The 13997-nt window shown below is 57.4% G+C and overlaps 1 protein-coding gene across 1 annotated transcript in view; it reads left to right on the top strand.

The window, feature by feature from the left end:
* Positions 1–13997, top strand: part of RGMA (repulsive guidance molecule BMP co-receptor a) — a 45096-nt gene that overhangs the window by 15219 nt on the left and 15880 nt on the right. The window contains exon 2 of the mRNA XM_039217673.1: positions 2478–2593. Within this exon, the coding sequence (XP_039073604.1) occupies positions 2478–2593 (116 nt within the window). The remainder of the gene's footprint in view (positions 1–2477; positions 2594–13997) is intronic.

The following is a 13997-nucleotide window of genomic DNA, read 5'->3' as shown; positions in this document are numbered from 1 at the left end:
GTGAGTTTCTGTGGCCAGTGAAGTGCTGAGTTCTACAACCCAGTGTTTCAAGGATTTCTTAATGCAAAGACCTGGGGAGTTGTCAATAAGCTGGTTGGTTTGGCCAGTAGAGACAGATTGCTCCAGGTCAGCACAACCCCATACTGCTCTTTGGGGGGGAGGGGGGAGGGGGGCTGGATTTCTCTTGATAGTCTAAACTATGTAAAAGCCAAATCTCCACTTCGGTGATGTCCAAATTCAGCCTCACACATCTCTCCTCGTGAGGGCCGGGGGGAAGTCCTTCACGTCCCTTTCCCAAATTATTCGCTTAGGTCATAAGAATCGGATCTCCTCACAAAATGGCGGCCAGTCTTGTAGCGGGAACTGTGGGGAGTTCCCAGGGCCCCTCCCAGACTGTAGTCAGTTGCAGTCCCTGGGTGACAATAGTATCAGCCTGCCCCTTACAGACAGTGAAATTGAGGTGTAGAGGCCTCGAGTCCTGCTTCCCAAAGGTCTACCCTCAGGCCAGGACTGTGTTGGAAAGGCGTGCTTTGAGGTCTTCCGAAGGCTGCACGGCCTCTCTGCCGGGCCGAGTTGGCCACTGGAGTTGCTGCCACAGCGTCACCGCTGCAGATGCTGACGGGTCCCTTCTCTCTCATTAGCGAGAAGCTTTAGAACTAACCGGGAAAGGCACAGTCCAGCAAATGGTGTTCACTGATGGACCGCAAAGGTGCCTCTGTGACCCTGGCTCTGTGCCTGCCTCCGTGTGCCAGTGTTAATCCTCCCATCCGGTGGACTGAATCCTTAGGTCTGGCCCCAGAGCGGGCCCCGCTCTAGAGGAATGCCATTGGGGCCCTGGATGGTGAGGTGCTGGGCTCTCACTGGGCAAAACGGTAGCATTTTTGCAAATCGGGGCTTAAAGTGAACCCCGATTGGATGGATAAGTAGAGCCTGTTGGATTGAGCGCTAACTATTGGGGGAAATGCCGCGGCACCCTAAAGGCGACAAGTTGCCTTCATGGCATTTTGGAAATGCCAAGGAAAGACAGCTTCCTTTTGCCCCGTGGCGCCCCTGGCTGAGGGTCATCGGTCCCCTTCCTTCCGTGTTCTGCAGGCAGATCCAGAGGTACTACTGCTTGGCTGGGGACCTCAAGGACACGGGGCTTTCTTCCTCTTGCCCAAGGCTTGCTCGCCCAGAACCGCACGGCCCTCCTGGCAGCCAGAGCTCCAAGCACAGGCCTGCGTGCAGCCTGTGTGGCCTTCTGCGAGTGAGGACTGCGATAGTGCTTAAGGGAAACATAAGAATTGGATAAAAATTCAGATTTTTTTTTTCTTCCCAAAGAGCCAGATGAGCAGGCTTGGAGGAGGGGTGAAAGGGGGGCCACGGGAGGAATTGGTTCGACTCAAAACACTTGCTCTGGCCTATTGGTGTTCCGTCCAAAAGATGTTTCTCAGGGAACGTTGCCAGTCTCTTAAATATCCCAACGCAGAGGCAGAAGAGCCTCAGGTCCTAGGGAACCTTGGGGAGGAGACAGTTTTCTCCTGGAAAAATAAGCGGCCAAGTTAAGGGAAGTCACCACCCTGATGCCCTCCCAGGAGCGACCTTGGTGGCCTCGCCCTGGCAACCCCAGGCGGCCTGCGCACCGAGTGGACCGCAGTGCCCACACCTCCTCCGGGGTGGCAGCCGGCCTGCCGTCGCCGTCAGGCTCGAAGGCCCCCAACTCGGGAGTGCAGCCAGGGCAAGTACTGGGGAGGCATCGAGGTGCCTGAAAAGGATGCTGGAGACCCTGAGCCCGGGCCGGGTGGGTGGCCCGCCAGGGCCTGGGAGGGATCCGCGAGGTGCGTTAGTGCCTGAGATCCAGCGGCCCAACCCGGACACCCTCGGATTTTTCCGTCTCCTGCATGGGGGACCCATCCGAGTAGAGCAAAGAACCAGGGGGTGTCGGTGGCGGCTTTCGGACGGCAGTCTGGTTGGAAAGGGGTCCTGGGATTTGTCTCCAAGCGCAGTGTCTACACGAGTTGGATATTTACAGGTTGGATGGGGCGGGGTGGGGGGGGGGGTGTCTGCAGGCCGTCCGGAGGCTGGGCCTCTTCTGCCCGGGCTGCCGCTGGGGTCGGAGAGCCGGGGCGCGCCCTGCGCCCCCGGGCCCGGGTTCCCGAGCTCCCCGCGGCCAGCCTCGGAGCCCGGCCGCCACGGTCCCCGCCCAGCCTGTCCCCCCACCCCACCCCGCCCCACCCCTCGAGTGCCGCGCTGAAACCCGAGCTCGAGGGGGCGGGCCGCGCGGCGGCTGGGGCGGCGGGGCCGCGCCGACATTGGAGGGGACCCCGGGGAAGGGAGGGCGAGGGAGGGGCGCGCGGGGAGAGGGGGGGCGCGCCGGGCGCCCGCGGCCGAGGGGGACCGAGCCTCCCGGCTCGCTGCTCCCGCCGGCGGAGCGAGGCTGCCCTTTCTCCGCAGCGTGATTTATTTTCCTCTTCTTTTCTTCTAAACTCTTCTTCCAGGGAGAGGCTAGTGGTAACAGGCCGAGCTGGATGGATGGGTATGGGGAGAGGGGCAGGACGTTCAGCCCTGGGATTCTGGCCGACCCTCGCCTTCCTTCTCTGCAGCTTCCCCGCAGGTAAGGCACTGCCCTCGGCGCGAGGATGGCCCGCCGGGCCCGCTCCCCGGGCCTCGTCGCTGCGCTCGGCCACGCGTCCGCGAGCCAGTCGGAGCCGAAGTCCGCCGGCGCCCCCGGGACCCCCGCCTCCCTTCTCCACGGGTCTTTGTTTCTCCCGCGCCCCTCCGAGGGCGCGAGGGGGTGGCAGGCCCCCCGCCCCGGCTGCAGGGAGAGGGGCCCGCAGCCGGGAGGTCGCAGGGGCCAGGGGCGCCTCCCTCCTGGCGAGAAAGGGGGTGCCGAGGGCGCGCCCCTTAGGGGCCCCCGAAGGAGGGGTGGGGAGCACGGACTCGCAGCGGGGAGCACTTTCTCCCGCTGCTCGCCCACCAGGGCGCAGACCTGCCGTGTGCCCGGGGGTGGAGCCAGGGCCGCCCTGGAGGTCCCAGGCGGGTCGCGGGCGCCCCCTCCTCCGGGACGCCGTCCCGCCCCCACGCGCCTGCCCACGCGGGGAAGCCCACGGACTGGGCTCCCGCGAGCCCGGGTTCCTGTTTGATAACATTCCGCGTCGCCCCCAGTTTGTTTTTATTGTGTCAGAAAGGGAGAGAATTTCAGAATTAAAGCTGAAAAAGCCATCTGTTTCCAATGAATCCCCCATAGTTTTTCACAATGTTTTTGGCAGATCGCTGCTTTCAAATTCCTCCGAGCCCGGACCTCTTGTTTTTGTTGGGGGAAGGGAGACCCAACTCCACAGAGAAGCATTTGTTCCTTCCCAAACGCTCCAGTTTCTTTACTTCCCCCCCCCTTTTGGGGGGGGAGGGGGAAGGCACGAAACTTAAATCCCCGGTCTGTTTTCTTTATAATGTTTCATAAAACTTTATTTCATTTTGGCCATATGCTCCTTACAGCCTGGAAACGCCAGTTAAACCCTTTATACCCACTCTTCTCTTGCTAAAAATACAAATAAACGCAGTGTCACGGGCCAAACGGCCCCCTTTGCAAGGCGGGACCTGCCGGCGGTCTCCGTCGTGTTGCGGGGGTGCCGAGGTGTCTTTTGGGGCCGGACGCGGACCCGCAGCCCCCAGCGCGCCGCCGAGCTCTTTGCAAGAAAGGATTTCAGTTAGACTGGGATTGGGTTGTTTTGTTTTGCTTCCCAGCCAACTGGGTTTCAGGAACTGGCAGAACTGGGCAGTCCGGGCTCAGCCTGGCTGCAAGTTGGGGCTGCGGGCGGGCGGACCGTGCTGGCAGCAGTTAGGGGCAAAGGATCAGTTTACCTTCTCGCCCCAGCCCTGCTCCGGGGCCTCCGGCGCCAGCCCAGTCCAGCGCGCCCAGCTCACTCAGCAGCTGCGCGCCCCAAGGGCGTCCGGGACGGCCTCGACCTGCTCCCAGCTCTGGATTCCACCGGGGAGGCCCTGGCTAAGGACAAGATGGGGGGTGTCAGTTGCCCCCAAAGAGCCCTTGGACCCCGTGGGCGCCCCCCACCCCCGCCCCGGGATATTAACACCTCTGTAGTGAGTCCAGCAGTGGGGTGGCCTGCTGCCTTTTCACACACATACCTTTTAAAAGGCAGTTTTCCCATCCACAGAAGGTTTGGCTGAAAGGCTGATTTGGTGCTCTTCCCAAAACTGAAAATAATAATAATAATAATGATAATAATAATAAGGACCCGTCACCTTTAATAAGAAATCCGCCTTCTGGAGAAGCGGGACTCTGCAATTCGTGAACCTCTCGGCTTGGTCTAGATAAAGATCCGGCCCATTGGAAGTTTTATCAGATGGGTTGATAAATAGCTTTTGTCCCTTGGCTGCCTTGGGGGATGTGATCTCAGCTCAGAGCTGAAATTGAGAAGGGGGGCTTAGAGGCCCGTAGAACAACACCTTCCCGCTCTTAAAGGGGTAGGACTTGTTAACTTCTTGAATTGGGGAGAGGAAAGGGAGGGCTGGCCGGAAGGAGTCGGGGGCAGCTGCCAAACGCCCCCCACCGGGGGGGGGGGGTTGTTGCTGATTTCATGTCTCCACCTTAAAAACTTTATTTTAAAGTATCCCCCCGGCCCCGCCCCCCTAGTCCGAACAAAGCTGGTGGGTTATAGAATTCAGAACGCGAATTCCATCACTTTGTTTCCTAGAAGCCCATTTCTTTTTTGGCTTCAGGCTTGTAACTAAAACCTGGCACACAGAACAGATAGCTGCTGCCCTGTTGTGCCAGCTGGCTCCTGTTTCTTCTAATTTGAGGCCTTGACAGCTGCATTTCGTCAAAGTGGCCCACCTTACCCGAAACAGCTTCCAGGTCTCCCCAGACCAGATGCACCGCAGGCTCCAAAACCTTGTATGCCCGGGAAACCCGGGTCAGAAGACCGTTCCCTAAGTAAGAGATGAAATGGGCCGTTTTCGCAACGAAGAGATGGGCTGTCCTGTTCTTTGACCCAGTGCCGGAGGGGCTGCTTTGGAATAAAGTCAGAGACGCTGCAGGTGTGAGGGACGGAGGGGCAGGGCAGGGTGGGTGCTGGGAAAAACACAAAGCCTTGGCAAGTATGAGGCACGGAGACCCCCAGGGGCCCTGCGAGCTGCCACTGAAGACAGGTGGCATCTGGCTGGCGCAGCCACGTGAAAGCATAGGTTTGTTCAGGGCTGGTGAACTTGAACGGCTGCCAGGAGCAAGCCCATAGGAGTGCAAGTTAAATTGGACATAGTTATGTGGAGAAAGATGCCTTCACCTCTGTAGACTGAGAGGGTTTTTGTGTCTTTTAAGAGTGTTTGCACGGACTCACCCGGTGGGTATGACACTCCTACTGTGTTCCGGGCTCGGTGACGGCAGTCGGGGCCCTCCTCCGTGCAGGGCCAGCAGAACCCCAAAAGGGTCTGCAGTGTCCCTTGGGCTCTAAGGATGCGCCCTCGGACGATGCCATGCCCACGGTGGATGGACCAGTGACTACATCTAGCTGGGGCAAGGCGGGGGGTGGGCAGGGAAGAAGGAGGTCCCCAAAAAAAGGCTTCTCAGGAGGAATCTTCCACACATAACATCTTGTTCAAGACCTAATAGATCCTTCTTAGACGTTGAAAGCTTTGTGACTTAACAGAACCGGTTTTTTAAAAAAAAAAATTTAATGTTAATTTTTGAGAGAGAGAGAGAGAGGGCGAGAGCGCAGGCAGGGGAGGGGCAGAAAGAGAGGGAGACACAGAATCCAAAGCAGGTTCCGGAGCTGTCAGCGCAGAGCCTGACGCGGGGCTGGAATCCAGAACCTGATCATGACCATGACCCAGATCATGACCTGAGCCGAAGTCAGACGCTTAACCGACTGAGCCACCCGGGTGCCCCTCAGATTTCTAAGAGAAACCCATCAAAGACCTATGTTGTAGACACGCTGGCATCTTCCCGTTAACTTCATGTGGATGCTGAACTCCGAGCACAGCGTGGTCCGTGGACCACACTCCCTTGGGAGGCCCCTCGTCCCCAGACTCACTGAAGCCCGTGCTCCGGGGTGGGACCCTGGTTCTGTACTTCACCAGGCCTTCTAGGGGGTTCTGATGCACGCTCAGGTGTGAGGGCTGCCGTTCTAAGAATTATTGCCCCGCGGTCTTTCTTCTTCCCTCGTTTCTTTTCCTTTTAGATTGCACCTGTCACAGAAACGTTAATCCTCACGGGAGAAACTAAGGCTTAGGGAGGCCAAGGCTCTCTGCTCTGTCCGAGCGCATCTATGTCATGATGGAGATGAGAATAGCGCTGTCAGAGCCGCTGTTTAGAAACGTGGCCAGCAAGTCCATTTGCTTGCCACATATTTGTCTTCCCAGTGGGACTTTGTGTCCCAAAGACAGAGAATGAAGTGAGGCCTGGTTGCAAGAGCCCGATGACAGCCGAGCGAGTTAGCAGCTAAGAAGAGGTCTGCAGGGCAGAGCCTGGGCTTCCGGGGAGAGTGAGATGTAAAATCCTTTGGTCCCCGAGGTGAGGAGAGGATCTCTGGACTTGGGGTTGAAGAAGGGAACCCTGTCTGCGAGGTTCCAGTCGCCCGCTTCTCAGAGGAGAGGTGGGGACAGGCAGAGGTGAGGATGCTCCGTGAGATGGGGAGGAGGGGGCCCCAGGACCCTGTGGAGGTGAGAGGATGGGGGTGGGGACCATTGTGCGCGCTGGGGAATCTGTGGTTCCTGCGCCAAACCGTCTCTTTAGTGAAATGTGCAAGGCGCTGGGCAGAACTGGGCGGAGAACCCCAGCTTGGTGTTTTGGGGGAGTGATTAGCCACCATGCTGTTTCCCTGCGCGGCTGAATTCAACCTGCAGGCAGTTTCTTCTAGGGTGGCCAGGTCATCTTAGTATCTCCCACCCACCCCGCCCCCCCCCCCGCCCCCGCCCCGCCCCCAGACTCTTATAGGTTTCAAGCTGAAAATCCTGAGTCCGTGGCAACCCTCTCAGACCAAGATGGTTGGTCAGCCTAGACTCCTCCCTGCCGGACCCCCCACCCACCACCCACCCCCACCTCCGGGACTAGCGCCTGGGAGCCCGCAGCCCAGAACCTTGAGACCCTGAATGTCAAGTGGGCGTCTCCATTCAATCCAGTTGCTTGGGGCTGGGCCTCCTTCCATCACCTTTTCCTGCCTGTTCCCATTGTCACCTTGCTACAAACAGCTGTCCAGCCCTAAGAGCCACCTCTAGCCCTCCCCCCCAACCCCCTTTTAGAACAGAAGTTCTGCTCAGGAGCTCATCCTTCCTCATAGCCCTCTGAAGCATCCAAAAGGGAGGACCCTCTGATGTCTGGCCCCACGCTTTTGGCAGGCCTCATTCGCGTGGCTTCTGGAACATCCTCAGGCTCCGTTTCGTGCGTGCGTGCCCCTCTACTCTGCCAGCACCCACCCCACCTTCCCTGGGCGCAGCCCCCAGGCCTTCCTTGTCCGATTCCACTGCCCAGTTTGGAAGGGGAATGAATGCCCACCTGATCAAGGCCCAAGTTCAGTGCTGTCTGTTGGGGTCAAGTGCCATCCATCCAATGACCTAGACGCCTGTCCCCTTGGCTGCAGACACCTGTGATTCCTCCTGGTTTCACTGGTTCGCAGGTCTTGGGGTTTTGCCTCTTCTAAATCACCAGTTCTGTCTATAAGGACAGAACTGCATTTTCTGTGCCTTCTCCCTGCTGAACACAGAGCCATCCTGGTAACTGAAGGGCCCTTGGGTCTTTTTGCATTTCTGTTAGGTTTTTTCTCAAGAGACAGAGGCCACAGGGTTTTTTTTTCCCCTAGATGCCCCAATAATTTTTCTAAAATAATTTTGGGGGGTTATAAAAGCAATACTCTTTTTTAAAGGCAAACACTGAAAAGGGTAAATAAGTACATGAAAATAACCCAAATTCCTACCTCCCACAGACAACTGTCACATCACTAAAGATTGTGAACGTCCTTTGAGACATAATACCTTACACTGTTCTCTCCAAAGTATGATCATTTGAAGGAGAACAATAATTTTTAAAGCTCTCCTCGTTTATCGAGCGGCCACGGTATACTGGGCACTTCGCCAAACGCTTGAAGTATACCACCTCGTGAAGTCACCACACCTTCCTCACGAACATCACCGTACCGAAGAGGAAACAGAGGGTCAGAGAGGTTGCCTGACAGCTAGCTGGTGACCAAGAGCCGGGGTAGAACACAGACACCCCCCCTTTTTCACATGTACCAGATTGTGAATAAACCTTAGATTTGCTTCGTAGCATAATCGAGTTTGTGCTTCCAGGTGGGGGGAAAATAAGACCCCAGATTTGGAGGTCCCAGATAGCAGAGTGAATCGCTGACCGCCTGTTCTGTGGACCTAGAGCCCTTTTACCTCGTCCCGAAGGCCCTCTCTGCTCCCTGTCCGTCTCCGGCTTAGCATTTCAGAGGAGATGCCATCCAGCCATAGGTCAGGCAAATAAGTTGGCAAGGGCTGCCAGGGTGCAAATTTTCCCAAGTCAGATTTATGTCTTTTGGGTTTTGCTTATTTATTCATTTCATGCACCATTTCACCCGAGCAGTCGAAATACCGAGACGCCTATTAAAGTGATCCGTCTGCACCCAGGTCCTCGCAGAAAGGAGCCCATTATTGCTCCCCATGCTAAGGAATGTCCCATGAACACAGGCCCACACATGTGTGCGCCGGCCGGGCGTGTGCCCAGCTGGCGTGCGTGTGCCCTCCCACTGCATGAGGGGTGGGGGGCCCTGCCTGCGGATGGCGGTGAGGGAGAAAAAGCCACTTCAAATGAATCTGGATCTGGAGCGGCCAAGCAGATGAGCCGGGGGTTGCTGGAGGCAGAGCGAGGATGGAAAATGATCATTTCTAGAGCCAGCCCTGGGCTCAGGAAGCGGGGTGATGCCTCCAAGCAGGAAGAACATGCTGCTCACCTGAAGGCTTCGTTGATAGCTGAAAAGTGATGACTTTGCCCGGAACCGGTGGAACCCCGGGGGTAGCTTAGTTCTACGCCCAAAGACAAGGCGGGACTGCGCTCGAATCTTGCACCCGGTGCAGCCCTTGGTCATCATGGGTCCCTCTTTTCAGTTTGTTGTTGTTTCTTTTGAGAGAGAAAGGAGAGAGCCAGAATCCCAAGCAAGGTCCACCCTGCCGGCGCCGAGCCCCACATAGAGCTCGAGCCCATGAACCATGAGATCATGACCTGAGCCGCAATCAAGAGTCGGACGCTTAACCGACTGAGCCACCCAGGCGCCCCCATCAGGGCTCCCTTTTAACCCAGAGAAGCCCGCAGCCACCTGACCGGCAGGTCTGCTTGTGGCCCTTGGTGAACACTGGCGCTTCTGAATATCCTGTCTGCCATTGATCTGGCCCCACGTGGCCTCGTGTGAGGGGGGGCTGGGTGCCCAGTTTGGAAAGCTGAGGTGTGCCCTTTTCCTTGGCACTCGGCATGGTTCCTTGCAGCAGCTTGGCGCGTGTGGTGGCTGGGGCAGAGCAGCCCTGGCTGAGTGTGACAAGGGGGCAGTGCCTCCTGCCTCAGCTCAGTGGGTGGCATTCGGTCACCTCTTCCCACTCTGGGCAGGGACTTAACCCTCAAGCTCCCCAGTCTCCCTGCTTCCCCTTCCTAGACCAGTTAAGAGTCTCTCCTTGTGCCTGGCTCTTTCACCTGCAGGCCAGTTCCTGGATGACGAGGTTTCCAGAAAAGTCCCAGCGCCTTCAAGGGACTCACAGCCAGGGCCAGTTCCCCCCAAACCAGCTTGGGCTGCGTAGGGAGGAATGCTTTTTAGGACAGATGATTATTGGGGCGCCTGGGTGGCTTAGTCGGTTAAGCGTCCGACTTTCGCTTAGGTCATGATCTCGCGGTTCGTGGGTTCGAGCCCCGCGTCGGGCTCTGTGCTGACTGCCAGCTCAGAGCCTGGAGCCTGTTTCAGTCTGTGACTCCCTCTCTCTCCGACCCTCCCCTGCTCACGCTGTCTCTCTCTCCTAGAAATAAATTAAAAAAAAAAAAAAACTAAAAAAAAAAAAGATGATTATTTCTGGCTTCTTGCAGGTTAAGTAGGGTGATATCTGCTGCACCTGATGAGATACTCAGTGTGTCACCTGGCTGTGTGCCTGTAGGCATCTGATGGCAAACACCTGGATGTTTACGCCAGGAGTGACACAAACAGGCAGCTTTAGACATCTCTTTATTTACATATTTATTTATTTTGGGGAGCGTGTGAGTGGCGGCGGGACAGAGAGAGGGAGAGAGGATCCAAAGCTGATGTAGGACTTGATCACGAACCGCAAGATCATGCCCTGAGTCAAAGTCAGATGTTCAGTTGCCCCCTGAGCCACCTAGGTGCCAAGGTGCTTTAGGCGTCTCTTAAGAAGATTCCAGAACGCCGCCCAGGCCAGTTTGCCACATGTTGGCACTAGATCTGATCGCGTCCCCTTCCCTGATTCCCGAAGAGGGTGGGGAGTGGCCAGCTGTCCCCATGCTGAGTGCCGGCGGGGGCTTGCGCTCCTGGATTGGTGCTGCCCTCCCCTCCTCCTTCAGGACCCCCTGTCACAGCTTGATGGTAAGAGGGGAGCCCCAGGGCCTCTGCTGTCCGGGTGGGGGGGGGGACAGGCCGAGGGGACAGGACCAGGAGGCTGCAGGCTTCAGTGCTGACCTTGCCACAGAGGTTGAGCAGCGACCGCTCACTGTGCATGTGCTCTGCCTGCTTCTACCCCGACCAAAGCCACCACCTCCTAAAATAGTATTATGATCATGCCATGCACCTCCTGAAAATTACCGCGGGGCTCCCCGCCATCCACCGCATCTAGTCTGAAATCCGTAGGCTGGTACGTCAGGGTCCGGTCAGGGTAACAGAAGCACGTGAGCGGTTTCCCCGGGGAGACCTTAATGTAGGGGATTGTTGGGCGTTTGTGGGAGCACCGGAAAGGCCACCGGGGACCACGGAGGGACACACACACACAGTGTAGGAAGCGACTTCGCCTGGGGGGCAAAGGAAGAGAGAAGCTGGGGTCCAGGTCTCTGTGGAGGGTACTATGAAAGCACAGTGATGAAACAGCCTGAGGACAGCGCCCCCTTGTGGTGGAGTCTCACAGAGCTGGGGGACGAGAGGAAAGGGATTTGAAATCCCCCCGGGTCCCCCCACACGCGCGCACACAGCCGAGGAAAGCACTTTGGAGCTGAGCGACACTTGCTACCGGCATGCAAGCAGCGTGTCACCTCCAGCCAGCCTCCGCTGCGTCGGAGGCCCTGTGCTTCCGCACCTGTCTCGCCCCAGCTGGCCGGTCCCCCCGGCCCTCCAGGACCTGGCTGAACTGCTGCCTTCCCTGGTCCCTCTGGTGCCTCCATCCTTACATCTTTCTTGTGATCTAGTCTTCTGATGATGAAACGTGTCTGGTCCGCATTCTAGAAGTTTGCTAGCTCTCCCCACCTGAGCAGAGAAACGACCTGCGGCTGTTGCGGGAACAGCGAGGAGCGCAGGGTAGGGGCCAGAACTTCCAGCAAGTAAATGACTCCAGGCAGGGGCCATGCCAGCCCCAGAGTGGGAAAGAACCAGCTTGACCGTGGGGCTTGGATTCAAAACGAGCACTACCCCTTTAAGAGGAGGCAGGTTCTCCCCTTTCCCCGCTCACCCCACCCCTCCTTCCGCACAGCGACTGAAACCTGATCTAATCCCTTTGCACGCGGGTAATTTATTGGTCTATTGGGCTTTTCTTGGTGGCAAATTGCATTGTCTTTATTCCTGGGTTCGGGCTGCGGAGCGGCTCGCCGCATTCCTGAGACTCGCTTCTCAGGGCGATCCTTCACACCCCCTCGGTGCACAGTGAAATAAGTTTTATTGGGCCTCTTTGTTATGCAAACAGGGCGGTAATAATCAGGCTATTATTCTGAAAGATTGGGCTTGATTAACAGTTCAAAGGAGGTCTCTGAAAGCAGCTAATGCCGCACTGGTGCATAAATACTTCCCTCCCGCCGGCTCCGAGCTTCCAGCCCCCGTCTGTTTCTGAGAGGCGGCTCGTTACAGGAAAGGAATAAAGTTGGGCAGGCTGTGAGGCTGTGATTTCTCTCACTGGCACATAGCGCACCAAGGAGGCGGTCCGGAGCCCACCTCCCCAAAAAGTGAAATGTTACATATGTGGGGTGTCAGGGCACATGGGAGCCCCCAGCCTCCCCCGGAGACCCTGCAGAGCACTGGGTTGGGGGCGTCAAAAAGGCATCAAATCAGGCACCTGGGTGGCTCAGTCAGTTAAGCATCTGACTTTGGCTCAGGTCGTGATCTCATGGTTCCTGAGTTCGAGCCCCGTGTTGGGCTCTGCTGACAGCTCAGAGCCTGGAGCCTGCTTCCAATTCTGTGTCTCCCTCTCTCTCTCTCTCTCTGCCCCTCCTCTGCTTGCTCTCTCTCTCTCTCTCTCTCTCTCTCTCCTTCTTTCACAAGTGAATAAACAAAAAATAATAATAAGTAAAAAGGCATCAAGCCTCCTAAGATGCTTTGAGTGTAGGGTGTGGAAAATGAGGGACCCCTGTTCTCGGGGTCTGCTGGCAGGAGGGGACACCTCTGCTGGATGACACAGTCCGTTCCGTGAGGCCCACAGCAGCCAGGGCTCCACAGGGGAGCCGGGGACCGTCCTTAATATTTGCAGGGTGGTTAACATTTGAGACTTTTCTGGGTGGCTCTGGAGGAGCCGAGCACCGCCGCCCCCGCCCCCGGACTCGCCCGGAGGCAGATGCGGATCCACAGCTGGACCTGTCCAGAGCAGGAGGGGCCAGCCTGGCCCTGGCAGATTCCCCGTGGTGGTGGCAGTGGAGGCCGGATGCCCACCAGAGACGGATGGTACAGGGAGAGTCTCTGCTTCTGCCTTGGAGGCTGCCTCGAGGTGGCAACCAGTGACAGTGACACTTGATAGCTCTCGGCCCCGGGTTCTAAAACTCCATGGCGCGTCTTGAGAAACCAACATAGTTTGGTCACCATGTGCTCATAGATAAAGTGACCTTGATTAAGTAGATTGCACAGAGAGGCAAGGGATGCCCGCCCCAACTGCAGAGTTGGAAACAGATGAGTCTGATGTTTGCCCGGGGTTGGGGGAAGGGGGTGTCTCCCGTCTGAGCCTGAAGGGGCCACTCCCCCAGGCTTTGCCTACACCCCACCCTTAAAGCCAATCACCCACCTCAGGGGGCGCTGGAGGGAGTTCGGGGGCTCCCTGTCATGAGTCCCAGCCAGCCACCGGCTTTACCTCTGCATTCCCCTCCGTGTGTCCCTGCTATCTCATCCTCAAGTTCTCAGTCTCCAGAGGCCTGGGTCAAACCCAGACCCGTGGAATGTGCTTCTAAGGAGCATAAAGTTCTGTGCGGCAGCTTTGCATTTCCCTGGGTGTCTGAGGTGGAGCCCCAGGTCCCAAGGGTTTAGCAGAGGGCCCGGGGGAGGCTCGCCCGGGGACCGGAGTGGCTAAGATGGAAATGAAGCTCGGGAGGAATTCTTACTTCCCATCAGGTTCTTAATCCCCTGGCCCTGTGCACAGGGCTGTCCTGGATGCGCCCAGAGGTGGCCAGCGGGCCAGAAGGATCCCCTTTGCCGCTTGCAGGAGCCAGGCAGGGAGGGGGAAGGCGGGGCCTTCTCGTCACCCCAGAAGCAGCAAGGGCGGCTTGCCCTGAACACTGGTGTCCCCTTCTGCCCGCGGGAGTTGGAGTTTGTTCTGTTTCAAACTCGCACAATTTCCTCTCCTTGCTTCCTTCCCTGGACATTCACATCAGAAAGAAGTCCGAGGTTTCCTGCTTGGAATGAAGGTCTCTCTCTTTTTTTTTTTTTTTTTTTAAGACGCGGTACATAAAAATCAGCCCCTCTGTGGTTTCTTTGGCAGGTGACCCCGCAGCTACGAGCTTTTCCTTTTGATGCTGGGCCAGGTTACATTCAGGTCCCTGACCCGGGGTGGCCTTCAGCCCGTGATTTAGTGGAGTGGATATGGGGCTGCCGGAGGACTCCAGCTAGAGGTCAAGGGCCCCTCGGCTCGCCACCCGT

This window comes from Hyaena hyaena, unplaced genomic scaffold (genome assembly GCF_003009895.1).
Source record: "Hyaena hyaena isolate Hyena2069 unplaced genomic scaffold, ASM300989v1 scaffold_702, whole genome shotgun sequence".
NCBI lineage: Eukaryota > Metazoa > Chordata > Mammalia > Carnivora > Hyaenidae > Hyaena > Hyaena hyaena.
Note: the sequence above shows the minus strand (reverse complement) of the source record. Positions and strands in the feature narration are given on the sequence as shown.